Source organism: Hypanus sabinus, chromosome 3 (assembly GCF_030144855.1).
Source record: "Hypanus sabinus isolate sHypSab1 chromosome 3, sHypSab1.hap1, whole genome shotgun sequence".
NCBI classification, from domain to species: Eukaryota; Metazoa; Chordata; class Chondrichthyes; order Myliobatiformes; family Dasyatidae; genus Hypanus; species Hypanus sabinus.
In genome coordinates, this window is record NC_082708.1 from 4,474,204 (window position 1) to 4,491,916 (window position 17,713).

Sequence of the window (17,713 nt, forward strand, 5' to 3'; positions counted from 1 at the left end):
TGGGGAGGGATGTGCCCGTGATCTATTGGACTGAGTCCTGTGGATATTCCCGATGGGGAGGGATGTGGCCGTGATCGATTGGACTGAATCCTGTGGATATTCCTGACGGGGAGGGATGTGTCCGTGATGTATCGGACTGAATCCTGTGGATATTCCCGATGGGGAGGGATGTGTCCGTGATGTATTGGACTGAGTCCTGTGGATATTCCCGATGGGGAGGGATGTGGCCGTGATGTATTGGACTGAGTCCTGTGGATATTCCCGATGGGGAGGGATGTGCCCGTGATCTATTGGACTGAGTCCTGTGGATATTCCCGATGGGGAGGGATGTGGCCGTGATCGATTGGACTGAATCCTGTGGATATTCCTGACGGGGAGGGATGTGTCCGTGATGTATCGGACTGAATCCTGTGGATATTCCCGATGGGGAGGGATGTGTCCGTGATGTATTGGACTGAGTCCTGTGGATATTCCCGATGGGGAGGAATGTGGCCGTGATCGATTGGACTGAATCCTGTGGATATTCCTGACGGGGAGGGATGTGTCCGTGATGTATCGGACTGAATCCTGTGGATATTCCCGATGGGGAGGGATGTGTCCGTGATGTATCGGACTGAGTCCTGTGGATATTCCCGATGGGGAGGGATGTGTCCGTGATGTATTGGACTGAGTCCTGTGGATATTCCCGATGGGGAGTGATGTGTCCGTGATGTATTGGACTGAATCCTGTGGATATTCCCGATGGGGAGGGATGTGTCCGTGATGTATTGGACTGAATCCTCTACTCTCTACAGCTTTTTACGTTCCAGTGCATTCGTATTGCCGTACCAGATACAACCAGCCAGGATACTTTCAGAACTACATCTGTAGAAATTTGTTGGAGTGTTCGGTGACAAATTGAAAACATCTGCAGAGCGTGAAGACGTTGGCGTGCCTTCCATGTGCTGGGTCAGGACGGGTGACCTCAGTCAAATTAGAGAACGTTACCAGTGGAACATCACTGACAGTACAACACAAGATACATGACAAATTAAACTAAAATAAATGTGACATCTGTGTAAGTTCAGAAAAATAAAGACAATAGTGTATCATCGTGGTTTGGAAGGCCTGTTCTGTGAAGTTCTACCTGATCGCTGTTCGAGGGTCTTCAACGTGTGTCAATTGAAACAGGACAGTCCTTGGAAAACTACTTCACTAGTTGTAAAAATCCCTCCAGACACCTTAAGGATGGGTGAATGTTGGTTTCCTCTTCCTGAGTTATAACAGTGTTACTTTGATAAGGAACTGCAAGACTAAAAAGACCCTGGTGGAAGTTGTATAGAGACCCCAAAACAGTAGCAAGGATGTGGTCTACAAATTACAGTGGGAGATAGAAAATGCAGGCCAAAAGGGCAACGTTACAATAGTCATGGGAGATTTCAATGTGCAGGTAGGTTGGGAAAATCAGGTTGGTGCTGGATTCCAGGAAGGGGAATTTCTAGAGTACCTATGAGATGGTTTTTTTAGAGCAGCTTGTAGTTGAGTTCACTCAGGGATCAGCTATTCTGGATTGGACCAATGAACCAGAATTGACAAGAGAGCTTAAGGTAAAAGAACCCTTAGGAGCCAGTGATCACAATATGATTGAATTCACCCTGAAATTTGAGAAGAAGCTGAAGTCAGGTGTATCAGTATTACAGTGAAGTAAAGGGAATTACAGAGGCCTGAGAGAGGAGTTGGCCAGAATTGATTGGAAAAGAACACTGGCAGGGATGACAGCAGAGCAGCAATGGCTGGAATTTCTGGAAGCAATTCAGAAGGAACAGGATGTATACATCTCAAAGTAGAAGAAGATGTATTCTAAAGGAAATATGACACAACCATGGTTAACAAGTGAAGTCAAAGCCAACATAAAAGCCAAAGAGAGGGTATATAATAGAGCAAAAATTAGTGGGAAGTTCGAGGATTGGGAAATTTTAAAAAACCAACAGAAGGTAATTAAAAAAGTCATTAAGAAGGTAAAGATGGAATATGAAAGTAAGCTAGCCAATAATATTAAAGAGGATATTAAAGTCCGCTGAAGAGGTAGTAATGGGGGACAATGAGATGGCGAAAAAACTGAATAAGGATTTAGCATCAGTCTTCACTGTGGAAGACACTAGCAGTATGGAGGAAGTTCCAGGTGTCAGGGGTCATGAAGTGTTAAAAGTTACCATAACTAGAGAGAAGGTTCTTGGGAAGCTGAAAGGTCTGAAGGTAGACAAGTCACCTGGACCAGAGGGTGTACACCCCAGGGCTCTGGAAGATGTGGTACTAAGAGATTGTAGAAGCATAAATAATGATATTTCAAGAATCATTAGATTCTGGAATGGTTCCTGAAGACTGGAAAATTGCAATATTTACCCTTGTAGGCTGTAGGGCCTGTACTGTACTTTTCTATGAGCTATAGACTACAATCAAACTCCAGCCATTGTACAGCTGGACTACAGCGCCTGGGCAGTAATGACAACACTCATCACGGTGACCATCAGAAGGAAGATCCAGGTGAAGAGACGGTCGATCACTCTGCTGACCCTCCTCCACTTGGCCAACAGTTGCCGCGTTTCCCTTTGCCGATGGACACGACTGGCGATGAACTCCACGTCGCTGGCCAGCCGCTGCCAGTCTGCTCCCGCACCACACCTCCACCGATCCTCCTCCCCACTCGCAGCGGGAAGAGATTGGGCGGGGCAGATCACTCCCTCAGGTTTCTCCTCCTGCCCCTCCACTTCTCCCAGCAGCCAATGACCACCGGCGGCCAGGTCCCCCTGGGTTCCGGACTCTGTGTCCTGTCCACACCTCTCACCCAGCTCACAGACAGAAAGGAAGCGGGCCACGTGTCCGAGAATAAGCACCTCGGCCCAGCGGGGAACGGGCTTTGCCTCGGGACCGCAGTACTGGACGTTCATGATCAGCACCGTCAAGGCAGTGGAGACAGTCATCATGGTCATAGTGGCAATGTAATACCTCCCTACAACAAGAGGGGGAGAGCGGCCGTTACTCCAGGTGGGCTCGGATGTTGTGCTGGTGGGCTTTAGGATGAGGGTTGGGTTCAGCATTGGTGGTTAGATTGGGAATTTGAGGTTGAGTTGGGTGTTGAGGGTTGAATGTGGATTTGGAGTTGGTTGAGAAGATGGATGGGGTTTTGGGTTGTGTTAGGGTTGGATTGGTGTTTGTCTTAGTGGTTAGGGTTTGGTTTGGGGGTTAGGGGCTGGGTTGGGAGTTTGGGTAGGGAGATTGGGGATGGGGAATGAGAGTTTCTGGATTGCATTGAGGGTCAGGTGTGGGTTTGGGTTGAGAATGGGCTTTGGGTTGTCTTGGGCTTTGGGTTAGGGTTTGGCTGGGGTATTAGTGGTTGTGTTGGGCTTTGGATGTTTGATGGGTGTGGGTTTAGGGTTCAGTGGACTGAACTGGGACTTGGTTTGATGGTTAGAGTTTGGGTTGGGAGTGGGGAATTGGGGATGGGGATGAGAATTGGTCAGTGTTGGTAGTGTTGACGATTAGATGCTGTGTTGGGGTTGAAACTGGGTTTTGGATTGGGTTTAGTGTTGAGCTGAAAGCGGGTTGGTGGTTGAACATTGAGTGGGCTGTAGGCTTTGGGGATGAGCTGGGATTGGGTTGGGGTTTGGGGTTGTGGTTTGTGTTGGGAGGATGGGTGTGGGGATTGGTATTGGAAGATGAGAGTTGGGCAGTGAGGATTGGGTGTCAGGTTGGGGCTTGTAGATTCAGATTCAGATTCAGTTTATTGTCATTTAGAAACCACGAATGCAATGGATTGGTAGTTGTGTTTATGGGTTGGGCTATGGATTTGGGGTTTATGTTTACATTTGTGTTGGGGGTTGGGATCAGACAGGAAGTGGACACGGCATGGACTGTGACCACGGAGGTGTCCAGTCGTAACCCCGGCCCACTTAGTCCGGACATGACCTTGGACTGACCCTCAACATGACACTAAGCGAGACACCAACTTTTTAACCCTGGATATGACCCCGTGACTCCACAGTACTCACTGGAGGTTAGAAGAATGGAGGGGGGGGGGTCCAATTGAACCTATTGAATATTGAAAGCCCTCGATAGAGTGGATGTGGAGAGGATGTTTCCGATAGAGGGGGAGTCTAGGACCAGAGGGCACAGCCTCAGAAAAGAGGGATGTCCAATTCGAAAAGAGATGAGGAGGAATTTCTTTAGCCAGAGGGTGGTGAAACCTGGAATTCAGACGGCTGCAGAGGCGAAGTCCTTGGGTATATTTAAAGCTGATTAATTGGGGCGTCAAAGGGGAGAATACAGCAGACTGGGGTTGATAGGGAAAAATAGATCAGCCATGATGCAATGGTGGAGCAGACTCGATGGGCTGAACGGCCTAATTGACCTCACACTGATGCTGGTGGGACTCACCAAGGAGCGGTGGGCTCTCGGCCGGGGGCGTAATCTCGGCCACCATCAACTGGAAGACAGTCAGGGCGAGGAGCAGGGCGACCCCCAGCGAGACTTTCTCTCCGGAGGCTGCGGGCAGCTGGAAGGCAAGCGGGGCGAGGGCGGAGAGGAGGACGCAGGGCAGCAGCAGGTTGTGCAGGTAGAAGAAGGGCCGGCGGCGCAGCATGAGGACGAAGCGGAGCTCGGTGTACGGCTCCGAGCAGCAGCCGTACCGAGCGAGCCTCCGGCCGGCCGGCAGACCCAGCACCTCCCACTCGACGTGGCCCGTGAAATCCGAAAGCTGCCCCGTCTCCCCCGACGGCCACAGGTCCAGCTGCCGCCCGCCGTACGTCCACGAACCGAAGGTCAGCGGGCAGCGCTGCGTGTCCAGCGGGAAGAAGGTGACGTCCAGTTGGCAGGAGGTGCGGGCGATGGCCGGCGAGTCCCAGGTCACCAGGCCGTCGTATCGGACCACCGCGTTCGTGTCTGCTGGGCTGGTGAACCGGTCAGCGCTGGAGTGGGATAGAGGGGGAGGAGGGAGGAATAAAGGAGGGGTGAATGAGGGGGATGGATGGGGGAATGAGGGAGATGGAGGGGAATGGGGAGGGTGGGGGAATGAGTGGGTGAGATGGCAGAATGAGGGAGTGTAGGTGGATGTAGGGAGGGGTAGTGGGATGGAAGGGGAATGAGGGGTGGAGGGGGAGGGAGGATGAGGGAGATGGGGAAGGTGGAGGGAATGAGGGTAGGGAGGAATGAAGAGGATGGAGTGTGGAATGAGGGGGAGGGGAGAGGGTGGAGGAGGGAGGGTAGGAGTGACGGATGGGAGGGGAAGAATAGGGGAGTGGGGGGAGGGAAGGGAGGAATGAGGATAGGGAGGGAGGGGGAAGGATGGGGAGGGAGGGGGAAGGAAGGGGAGGGAGGGGGAGGGATGGGGAGGGAGGGGGAAGGATGGGGAGGGAGGGGGAAGGAAGGGGAGGAATGGGAAGGGGGAAGAATAGGGAAGGAGAGTGAAGAGAAGGGAGGAATGAGGATGGGGAAAGGGAGGGGAGGGAGGGGGAAGGGAGGGGAGGAATGGGAAGGGAGGGGAAGAGTAGGGAAGGAGAGTGAGGGGAGGGAAGGGAGGAATGAGGATGGGGAAAGGGAGGGGAGGAGTGGGAAGGTGGGGAGAAGAGGTTTGGGTGAGTAATGCTGTGTGGGAGGAGAATTCAACAGAAGAGAGCGCAGATGCACTGTAGAACAAGTGCCCCTGCTTGTTCAGGTGTCTTTCGCACCTTGTCCCTGGATGTTAGCAAAAGCATGATCTCCTCTCAAGGTCTGGGTGTCTGCATGGGTCTGTTGACTGCATGGGTCCAGGGTTCACCCACAGCTCAGACCAGGCGAGGGTGTTGCAGTGTGAAAGGATCGATGCTGGAGTTTTAACTAAAACCAGGATGAGGAAGTGTGTCACTCCTGTCTTCGCCACTCTACACTGGCTTCCTGTGTCTTTTAGAATTGATTTTAAAGTTCCCTTGCCTGTTTTTAAAGCTCTCAGTGGTCTGGAACAGGAGTACATCACAGAACCGTTTTCATTTTATAATCCTGCTCAAGTTCCACCTTTTAAATTTAAACAATCTCCCTGAAAAGATCATTGGCAGGTCAGCTTTTCTGAACGATGCTCCTAAACTGGAACTCAACGCCTAAAACTGTAAGGGATGCAGGCTCAGTTAACACCAGCTACCAGACATATTTATTTATCCTTGCTTTTAACAAACATCTTTTTGTCTTTTATTTTCATGTTTGTACTTTATCCCAGTGTAAAGCGCTTTGAACAGCATCATCTGCATGGAAAGTGCTCGATAAATAAGTTGTTGTTATTACTAACTCTGGTCTCTGATCGTTCCACACTGGTCCTATGATCTGATCGGCACCTCTCTCAGTGGCAGAGGGAGGGGAAATCCCAGTTCTCCACTCACCAACTCCCACCGTCCCCCCGACAATGGCCGCTCTCACCGTTTGCCGAAGCCAGGGTTCTGCTGCTTCACACCACCAAGCACCCTGGTTCAATCCCACTCTCTGTCTGTGTGGAGGTTGCACGTTCTCCCCGTGACCACGTGGGTCTCTCCCAGGTGCAACAATGTGCTGGGTCGGTGGGTTAATACGGCTGGCATGATTTAAGGTGATCGGTAGTGTAGAGATTAGCGCAGTGCGGGACATCGGAGTTCAGTTCTGCTGCTGTCTGTGAGGAGTTTCTACGCTCCCCCCGTGGAATGTGTGCGTTTCCTCCAGGTGCCCCTGTTTCTTCCCACGGTCCAGAGGCTTGCTGGTCAGTAGGTCAATTGGCCAGTGTAAATGTCCTGTGCTTAGGCTGGGGTAAAATCGGGGGGGGGGGGGGGGTTGCACTGGAAGGGCCTGTTCTGCACAAAAGTAAGAATATTGGGGAATGCCAGGTAGCTTTTCTCAGAGAGTGGTGGTGCGTGGAACGCCCAGCTAGGAGTGATGGCAGAGACCGGTGCATTAGGGACGTTTAAGAGACTCTTAGGTAGGTACATGGAAGATAGAAAAATGGAGGCTGTGTGGGAGGGAAGGGTCAGATTAATCTTAGAGTAGGTTAAAAGGTCAGCACAACACTGTGGGCCGAAGGGCCTGTACTGTGCTGTAGTGCTCTCTGTTCTGAGAGCATGGCCCGGATGGTGGACGCTGCCTTCTTGTAGCTGCGCCCTTTGTAGATGTGCTCAATGGTGGGGTGTGGGGGGGCTTTTCCTGCGATGGACTGGGCTGTATCCACAACTTCCTATTCCTGGACACGGGTGTTTCTACACCAGGTCATGATGCTGCCTCTTGGATAAGCAAATGGATGGTAGAAAAATGCAGGGCTATGTGGGAGGGAAGGGGGTAGATCAATCATGGAGTGGGTTAAAAGGGTTGGCACCACATTGTGGGCTGAAGGGTCTGTATTATGCTGTACTGTTTCATGTAACAAAAGGTTAGATGTGGGAAGAGTAGTGGACGTTGTCTGTTTGGACTTTAGCAAGGCCTTTGACAACATCCGACATGCTGGCCAGAACAGGCCCTCACCTGTTGTAGAGGACGATATCTGGTCGCCACAGATAACTGCTGGGTACACGTATGTTGTCCAAGCCACCGTAGTTCTCCTTGTTCCAACGGCAGAAGGCATCTCTCCACACCTGTCTGGTCCACAGGTAGGTGGTTAGCTTCTGGTTTCTTTCATCCTGAAAGGGAACTCCTGTAAGTCCACAAAGGCCACAGAAGGGAAGCGGGATAAACACACTGTGGGGAGAGGACCAGAGTGAAGCAGGGTCGAGGGAAGAGAAAGGATTCAGCAGTGGAGATTAGGAGACCCATGTTCAGCCATGAGTCTCCAAGCCTCTTCCCTCCAGGTGTCTATCGAAATGCCTCCTGAATGAAGAACCTTTTAAAGAGGGTGCAGAGGAGATTCACCAGGTTGCTGCCTGGATTCGAGAGCGTGCAGAGGAGATTTACCAGGTTGCTGCCTGGATTAGACAGGGTGCAGAGGAGATTTACCAGGTTGCTACCTGGATTAGAGAGGGTGCAGAGGAGATTCACCAGGATGCTGCCTGGATTAGAGAGGGTGCAGAGGAGATTCACCAGGATGCTGCCTGGATTAGAGAGGGTGCAGAGGAGATTTACCAGGTTGCTGCCTGGATTAGAGAGGGTGCAGAGGAGATTTACCAGGTTGCTGCCTGGATTAGAGAGGGTGCAGAGGAGATTTACCAGGTTGCTGCCTGGATTCGAGAGCGTGCAGAGGAGATTTACCAGGTTGCTGCCTGGATTAGACAGGGTGCAGAGGAGATTTACCAGGTTGCTGCCTGGATTAGAGAGGGTGCAGAGGAGATTCACCAGGATGCTGCCTGGATTAGAGAGGGTGCAGAGGAGATTTACCAGGATGCTGCCTGGATTAGAGAGGGTGCAGAGGAGATTTACCAGGATGCTGCCTAGATTAGAGAGGGTGCAGAGGAGATTCACCAGGATGCTGCCTGGATTAGAGAGGGTGCAGAGGAGATTCACCAGAATGCTGCCTGGATTAGAGAGGGTGCAGAGGAGATTCACCAGGATGCTGCCTGGATTAGAGAGGGTGCAGAGGAGATTCACCGGGATGCTGCCTGGATTAGAGAGGGTGCAGAGGAGATTCACCAGGATGCTGCCTGGATTAGAGAGGGTGCAGAGGAGATTCACCAGGATGCTGCCTGGATTAGAGAGGGTGCAGAGGAGATTCACCAGGATGCTGCCTGGATTAGAGAGGGTGCAGAGGAGATTCACCAGGATGCTGTCTGGATTAGAGAGGGTGCAGAGGAGATTCACCAGGATGCTGCCTGGATTAGAGAGGGTGCAGAGGAGATTCACCAGGATGCTGCCTGGATTAGAGAGGGTGCAGAGGAGATTCACCAGAATGCTGCCTGGATTTGAGAGGGTGCAGAGGAGATTCACCAGGATGCTGCCTGGATTAGAGAGGGTGCAGAGGAGATTCACCAGAACGCTGCCTGGATTAGAGAGGGTGCAGAGGAGATTCACCAGGATGCTGCCTGGATTGGAGAGGGTGCAGAGGAGATTCACCCGGATGCTGCCTGGATTAGAGAAGGTGCAGAGGAGATTCACCAGGATGCTGCCTGGATTAGAGAGGGTGCAGAGGAGATTCACCAGGATGCTGCCGGGTTAGAGAGGGTGCAGAGGAGATCTACCAGGATGCTGCCTGGATTAGAGAGGGTGCAGAGGAGATTCACCAGGATGCTGCCTGGATTAGAGAGGGTGCAGAGGAGATTCACCAGGATGCTGCCTGGATTAGAGAGGGTGCAGAGGAGATTCACCAGGATGCTGCCTGGATTAGAGAGGGTGCAGAGGAGATTCACCAGGATGCTGCCGGGTTAGAGAGGGTGCAGAGGAGATTCACCAGGATGCTGCCTGGATTAGAGAGGGTGCAGAGGAGATTCACCAGGATGCTGCCTGGATTAGAGAGGGTGCAGAGGAGATTCACCAGGATGCTGCCTGGATTAGAGAGGGTGCAGAGGAGATTCACCAGGATGCTGCCTGGATTAGAGAGGGTGCAGAGGAGATTCACCAGGATGCTGTCTGGATTAGAGAGGGTGCAGAGGAGATTCACCAGGATGCTGCCTGGATTAGAGAGGGTGCAGAGGAGATTCACCAGGATGCTGCCTGGATTAGAGAGGGTGCAGAGGAGATTCACCAGAATGCTGCCTGGATTTGAGAGGGTGCAGAGGAGATTCACCAGGATGCTGCCTGGATTAGAGAGGGTGCAGAGGAGATTCACCAGAACGCTGCCTGGATTAGAGAGGGTGCAGAGGAGATTCACCAGGATGCTGCCTGGATTGGAGAGGGTGCAGAGGAGATTCACCCGGATGCTGCCTGGATTAGAGAAGGTGCAGAGGAGATTCACCAGGATGCTGCCTGGATTAGAGAGGGTGCAGAGGAGATTCACCAGGATGCTGCCGGGTTAGAGAGGGTGCAGAGGAGATTTACCAGGATGCTGCCTGGATTAGAGAGGGTGCAGAGGAGATTCACCAGGATGCTGCCTGGATTAGAGAGGGTGCAGAGGAGATTCACCAGGATGCTGCCTGGATTAGAGAGGGTGCAGAGGAGATTCACCAGGATGCTGCCTGGATTAGAGAGGGTGCAGAGGAGATTCACCAGGATGCTGCCGGGTTAGAGAGGGTGCAGAGGAGATTCACCAGGATGCTGCCTGGATTAGAGAGGGTGCAGAGGAGATTTACCAGGATGCTGCCTGGATTAGAGAGCTTGTCTTACGAGGAGAAGCTGAGCGAGCTGGGGCTTTTCTGTTTGGAGCGAAGGAAGACGAGAGGTGACTTGACTGAGGTGTACAAGATGATAAGAGGCATTGATAGAGTGGACAGCCAGAGACTTTTTCCCAGGATGGAAATGGCAAACAAGAGGGGGCCTGTTGTTCTCCAAGGGGTCCCTATTCTCTCCCTAGCTGCCCTAATATAACCATAGAACTTCTTGGGATTTTCCTTAACCCTACCTTCCGTATCCTCCTTGTACCTTCTCTTTGCCTTCCTGATTTCCATCTTAAAGAGTATTTCTAGTCATTTCATGGTCATCAAGGGATGTTAAGGGATTGTTTTCAATATTAGATGAGTCTAGGACCAGAGGGCACAGCCTCAGAATCCATTTAGAACAGAGATGAGGAGGAATTTCTTTAGCCAGAGGGAGGTGAATCTGTGGAATTCATTGCCACGGACGGCGGTGGAGGCCAAGTCACTGATAGTATTTAAAGTGGAGGTTGATGGCATTAAAGGTTACGGGGGAGAAAGCTGGAGAAAGGGGTCCAGAGGGATAATAAATCAGCCATAATGGAATGATAGTGCAGACGCGATGGGCAGAGTGGCCCAATTCTGCTACTAGGTCTCTGGGATTTGCCCGACGCCTCCCCCTCCCCCCCCGTGAGTGAACCTACCACGTCGATGATCTGGAAGAGGGTGACCTGCAGGGTCACGTTGAGGACCTGGTCTGTGTCTGACACCGGCCTCATGACCTTGGAGTAATTGGCCCAAAGGTCCCGGAGCAGTCGTCGGGCAATCCTGCCGCTGGCTGGGTGGGTGCCTGGAGGGAGGGGTGGGAGTGGCAGTTTACTGATACACTCTCTCCAATGGGTGCTCTCATCAGGGGCAGGGAGAGAGTGAGGGAAAGGAGGGGGGTGGGGAGAGGAAGGGGAAAGGGGAGAGAGTGGGGGATGGAGGAGGGGGAGAGAGGGAAGGGGTTAAAGGGGGGAGTGAGAGTGAAGGGGAGAAATGGGCAGGGGAGGGAGAGAGAAGGGAGGGGGAGGGGAAAGGGAGAGAGGGGTGAGGCAGGGGAAGAGGGGAGAGGGGGAAGGGGAAAGGGAGAGGTGGTGAGGCGGGGAAGAGGGGAGAGAGGGGAGGGTTTAAAGGAGGGAAGGGGAGAGGGGAGGGGCAAGCGAGAGAGGGAAAGGAAGAGAGGAGGGTGAATTATGTGGATGAAGGTAAAGGTTTGAGCAGTGCTGAGGGGTGAATTAGAAGGGGTGGGGTGGAGGAGGGTGACGGTTAGAGGGGTTGAAAGGTTCGCGGTTCGGCCCCTTTGCTCCTGCTGTCCTGTGGGTCCACTTCCTCCCCCCACCACCCCGCTGTCAGATCTCCACCTCTTACCCCCTTTCAGCCGATCTGGTACTCGGGGCCACTTCCCCAACTCCGGGAACCTGCCCCGGGCGGTGGCCCCGTCCTCCTCCCTCCCTCCCCCGGAGACGGACGGTGAGCGAACCTGGCGGCCAGAAACACGGGAAGAGGAGCAGCAGCCGGAGGCAGCCCATGTCCGAGAGAGAGAGGAGAGCGACCGGGTTACGGAGACGGCAGATTTGCATCCAGCACTCCGTCCGCTGCCAGCGAGAGAGTCAGGGTCCAGCCCCCGGAGGTGGGGGTCTGAGGCTGGTAGGACCTTGGTCACGGCGGGTTATTAATGTTTGGAAGCCCCTGTCCCGGCCCCGGAGATTATTATAACCAGTGAATATATTTCTGTGCGGTAGAGTTAATGTTAGACGTGGGGAAAACATTACTCCTTAAAAGTAGCGTGAGACTATTACAGCTCGGGGAGTCGGAATTCGGAGTTCAATTCCGGCCTCGTTCGCTCTTCCCGTGACTGCGTGGGTTTCCTCCGGGTGCTCCGGTTTCCTCCCAGTTGCTGGGTTAATTGGCCATTGTGAATTGTCTGTGATTAGGCTGGGGTTAGATGGGGTGCTGCCGCTCTTTGGACTGAAGGGTCTGTTCCAGCTGTCTCTAAATACAGAAATTAAATGAATAAGTTAACACGGGGGTAGAGCCGCTGCTTCACATCTCTGGAGACCCGGTTCGATCCCAGCCTCCAGCTCTGTCTCTGTGGAGTTTGCACGTTCTCCCTGTGACCGTGTGGGTTCCCTCCCACATCCCAATGAAATCACAGAACATGGAAGTAGGCCGTTCGGCCCTATGTTCTGTGCAACCAAAATCCTATCTAACAGTTCTACCTGCCTGAGTTTGGCCCAGATCCCTCCGAGCCTTTCCCATTCCCGTACCTGTCCGAGTGTCTTTTAAATGTTGCACCCGTCTCTATCACTCCGGCACCTTCCAAACACCCAGCACCCTCAGTGTGGAGAAGTTGCCCCTCAGATCCCTATAAAATCTTTACCCTCTCACCTTAAACCCATGCCCTCTAGTCTTTGGTTCCCTTCCCATAAGACATAGGAGCAGAATTAGGCCATTTGGCCCATCAAGTCTGTTCTGCTGTTTCATCATGGCTGATCCAATTTTCCTCTCAGCACCAATCTCCTCCCTTCTCCCCGTATACCTTCATGCTCTGACCAATTAAGAATCTGTCAACCTCTGCTTTAAACACACACACACACACAGACACACTGCCCGTGGCAATGAGTTTCACAGATACCCCACTCTCTGGCTAAAGAAATTCCTCACTTTCTCCATTCTAAAAGGACACCTCTCTATTCTGAAGCTGTGTCCTCTGATTTTAGACTCTCCCACCACAGGAAACATCCACTCTATCAAGGCCTTTCACTATTCGATAGGTTTATATGAGGTCATCTCTCTGACCCAGTGGTGTCAAGAAAACAACCTCTCCCTCAATGTCACTAAAACAAAGGAGCTGGTTGTGGATTACAGGAGGAATGGAGACAGGCTAACCCCTATTGATATTGATGGATCTGGGGTTGAGAGGGTGAACAGCTTCAAGTTCCTCAGCATCCACATCACCAAGGACCTCACGTGGTCTGTACACACCGGTATGTGGTGAAAATGGCACAACAGCGCCTCTTTCATCTCAGATGCTTGAAGAAGTTTGTTCTGGGCCCCCAAGTCCTAAGAACTTTACAGGGGCACAATTGAGAGCATCCTGACTGGTATGGGAACTGTACCTCCCTCAATTGCAGGTCTCTGCAGAGAGTGGTGCAGACAGCCCAGCACATCTGTCGATGTGAACTTCCCATGATTCAGGACATTTGCAAGGACAGGTGTGTAAAAAGAGCCTGTAGGATCATTGGGGACTCGAGTCACCCCAACCACAAACTGTTCCAGCTGCTACCACCCGGGAAACAGTACCGCAGCATAAAAGCAAGGACCAACAGGCTCCGGGACAGCTTCTTCCACCAGGCCATCAGACTGATTAACTCGTGCTGATACAATTGTATTTCTATGTTATATTGACTGTCCTGTTGTACATAATATTTATTACCATAAATTGCACATTGCACATTCAGATGGAGACATAACATAAAGATTTTTACTCCTCATGTAAGTGAAGGATGTAAGTAATAAAGTCAATTCAAATTTATTCTTCTGAATTCCAGTGAATACAGGCCCGGAGCCATCAAACGCTCTTGATATAACAAGCCATTCTATCCTGGAATCAATCTTGCGAAGCTCCTTGGGACCCTCTCCAGTTACAACACATCCTTTCTAAGATAAAAGCCTCAAACCTGCTCTCAATACTCCAAGTGAGGCCTCACCAGTTATTTATAAAGTTTCAACATTACATCCTTGCTTTTATATTCTAATCCTCTTGAAATGAATGTTAATATTGCATTTGCCTTCCTCAGCACAGATTCAACCTGGAAATTAACCTTTTGGAAATTCTGCACAAGGACTCTCGAGTCCCTTTGGTCCTCAGTTTTCTGTATTTTCTGCATTTAGAAGATAGTCTACCCTTTCAGTTCTCCTGCCAAAGTGCATGGCCGTACACTTCTCAACACTATTCCATTTGTCACTTTGCCCATTCTCCTAATCTGTCTGTCCTTCTGTAACCTCTCTACTTTCTCAAAACTACCTGCCCCTCCATATATCTTGGTATCATCTGCAAACTCTGCACAAAGCCATCAATTCCATCATCCAAATCATTGACATATAACCCATGCTAGATTCTTTGTAATACCATGGACTTGTAGATTGTTAAGCAACCTCGTGTGGCGCCTTGTCAAAGGCCTTCTGAAAATCCAAGTACAGGATATCAACTGATTCTCCTTTCTCTATCCTGCATGATATTTTTTCAAAGAGTTCCAACAAATTTGTCAGGCAAGATTTTCCATTGGGGGAACAATGCTGACTAAAGGGTATTTTATCAAATGCCTCCAAGTGCCCTCAAAACCACATCCTTAACAGTTCACTCCAACATTTTCCCAACCACTGAGGTTAGACTAACTGGCCTAAAATTTCCTTTCTGCCTCTCTCTCTCTTCTTGAAAAGTGGAGTGACATTTGCAATTTTCCAGTCTTCCGGAACCATTCCAAAATTTAGTGATTCTTGAAGGATCATTACCATTGCCTCCACAATCTCTTCAGCCCCTCTTTCAGAACCCTGGGGCGTAGTGCATCTAGTCCAGGTGACTAATCTACCTTCAGCCCTTTCCGTCTCCCAAGGACCTACTCTGTAGTAATGGTAACTTCATGCTCCCTGACAGCTGGAACTTCCACCATACTGCTGGTGTCTTTCTCCAGTGATGACTGATACAAAATACCTATTCAGTTTGTTTACCATTTCCTTGTCCCCCATTACTATCTCTCCAGCACTGTTTTCCAGCAGTCCAATATCCACTCTCGACACTCTTTTACACTTTATGTATATGAAGAAGCTTTTGGTATCCTCTTTAATACTATTGGTAGCTTACGTTTGTATTCCATATTTACCTTCTGAATAACTTTTAGTTGCCAACTGTTGGTTTTTAAAAGCCTCCCAATCCTCTAACTTTTTGCTCCATTATATGCCCTTTCTTCGGCTTTTATGTTGGCTTTGACTTACGGTTGTGTCACCTTGCCTTTAGAATATTTCTTCCTCTGGGATGCATATATCCTGTGCCTTTTGAATTACTTCCAGAAATTCCAGCCCTTGCTACTCTGCCATCATCCTTGCCAGTGTTCTTTTCCAGTCAATTCTGGCCAGCTCCTCTCTCCTGCCTCTGTAATTCCCTTTACTCCAGAGTGCTTCTCGGAGAGGAAGACTGCACATTCACCTCGGGTTTGAAACACCTCATTAAGACATGAGGCTTGGAGCAGAATTTTAGGCTTCTTGGCCATCGAGCCGGCTCCACTCTGTCATCATGGTTCATCCATTTCCCCCTCAAGCCCATTCCCCTGCCTTCTCCCCATAATCTTTCACACCATGACTAACCAAGAACTTATCAACCTCCGCTTTAAATGCAGACAATGACTTGGCCCCCACTGCTGTCGGTGGCAATGAATTCCACAGATTCGGCACCTTCTAGATAAAGAAATTCCTCCTCATTTCTGGTCTAAATTGGTGTCCCTCTATTTTTAGCCTATGCCCTCTGGTCCTAGACTCCCCCACCATAGGAAACATATTTTCCATGTCCACTCTGTGTCGGCCTTTCAACATTCGATAGGTTTTTAATGAGATCCCCCCCCCCACCCCATTCTTCTAAACTTCAGCGAGTAAAGGCCCAGAGCCTTAACAGTACTGGCTCCTCATAAAATAAGCCTTTAATTTCAGATTTGTGTTTGGACAATGGACCCATGAACAGTTTACTGTGTGGTACGTGAGGGTAATTTCCTCTGCCACATGTGAGGGTACTAATCAGTAGTCAGAAGGTGAGAGAAACATCAATGCCCAGGAATGGAAAATGGTGGATACAATCCAGACCGTCGCAGGAAAAGCCCTCCCCACCATCGAGCATTCCTACAAGGAGCAGTGTTGCAGGAAAGCCGCATCCATCACAAAGGGCCCCCACCATCCAGACCAAGCTCTTTTCTTGCTGCTGCTATCAGACAGGAGGTACAGGAGCCCCAGGTCCCATGTTCAGGAACAGTTATTGCACTTCAGCCATCAGGCTCCTGAACCGACATGGATAACTTCACTCACCCCAACACTGAGCTGCTTCCACAAACTACAGACTCACTGACAAGAGCTTCTAACAATTCATCTTTTCAATATTATTTATTTAATTTTATCTGCACAATTTGTCTTTTTCACAGTGGTTGTCAGTCTTCGATTTCTACAGTTTTCCATAAAATATTATTGTAGTTCCTAATTTTCCTGTAAGTGCCTGCAAGAAAAGAATCTCATAGTAGTATCATCTTCGTCATCGTTATGTGCCGTGTCGAATGACGTGGGCGGTCATGGTGACCATGATTGTTCCTGGCAAATTTTTCTACAGAAGTGGTTTGCCATTGCCTTCTTCTGGACAGTGTCTTTACAAGATGGGTGACCCCAGCCTTTATCAACACTCTTCAGAGACTGTCTGCCTGGTGTCAGTGGCCACTTAACCAGGACTTGTGATCTGCACCGGCTGCTCATACGACCATCCACCACCTGCCCCCATGGCTTCACGTGACCCTGATCGGGGGCTAAGCAGGTGCTACACCTTGCCTGAGGGTGACCTGCAGGTTAGCGGAGGGAAGGAGCACCTCACACCTCCTTTGGTAGAGATGTATTTTCACCCAGACACCCAATCCATCTGTTGTGCTGAACCAACTAAATTAGTATCAGATATGCAACTAAACTAAATCTCTTCTGCTTACACAGTGCCCATAACCTTCCATTTTCCTCACATCCATCTGCCATTTTAAATGTCTCTTAAAAATCTCTAATGTATCTGCCTCTACCCCCAACCCAGGCAGCGCATTCCAGACACCCACCCCTCTCTGTGTAAAAAAACTTGCCCCTCACATCTCCTTTGAAATTACCCCCTCTCACCTTAAACGCATGCCCTCTGGCTTTAGACATTTCAACCCTGGGAAAAAGATGCTGTCGGTCTACACTATCTATGCCTCTCATGATCTGTCAGATCTGCCCTCAGCCTCTGCTGCTCCAGAGAAGATCAGCCCAGGTTTGTCCAATGTCCCGTGGCCCTCTAATCTAGGTGGCATCAAGGTAAACCTCTTCTGCACCCTTTGCAAAGCCAGTCCTTGCAACACCCTCGTTAAAAACCTTCCCTCAGATAGTGCTTCCTTCTCTTAGAATCCTCCTGCACCTCTTCATGAGCTGTATACACAAAATACATTTCATCAGTATCAAACACGAGGAATTCTGCAGATGCTGGAAATTGAAGCAACACACTCAAAATGCTGGTGGAACGCAGCAGGCATCTATAGGAGAAGCACTGTCGACGTTTTGGGCCGAGACTTTCATCAATATCGGGCTGTTTTAGCGGCACGATAGTGATGCACCATCAATAACTCTCGGAGACGTGAGTCAAGGTAGGCTTTTATTGGCTGGAAGAAAGCACCGTCAGCAGCAAGAGACCACCACACTACATCCTGGAGACTGAGGGAGGAGCAGTGCCG

The 17,713-nt window shown here is 50.5% G+C and overlaps 1 protein-coding gene across 1 annotated transcript; it reads right to left on the bottom strand.

The window, feature by feature from the left end:
* Positions 1 to 711: 711 nt before the first annotated feature.
* On the bottom strand, positions 712 to 15,487 carry LOC132390688 (neuronal acetylcholine receptor subunit alpha-10-like). The gene is made up of 6 exons (XM_059963245.1): positions 15,386 to 15,487; positions 11,586 to 11,697; positions 10,880 to 11,025; positions 7,486 to 7,640; positions 4,414 to 4,943; positions 712 to 2,989 (listed from the first exon to the last, which is right to left on the bottom strand). Exons 1-6 carry the CDS (start codon positions 15,485 to 15,487, stop codon positions 2,463 to 2,465), a joined length of 1,572 nt encoding a protein of 523 aa, XP_059819228.1. The 3' UTR covers positions 712 to 2,462.
* Positions 15,488 to 17,713: the final 2,226 nt, after the last annotated feature.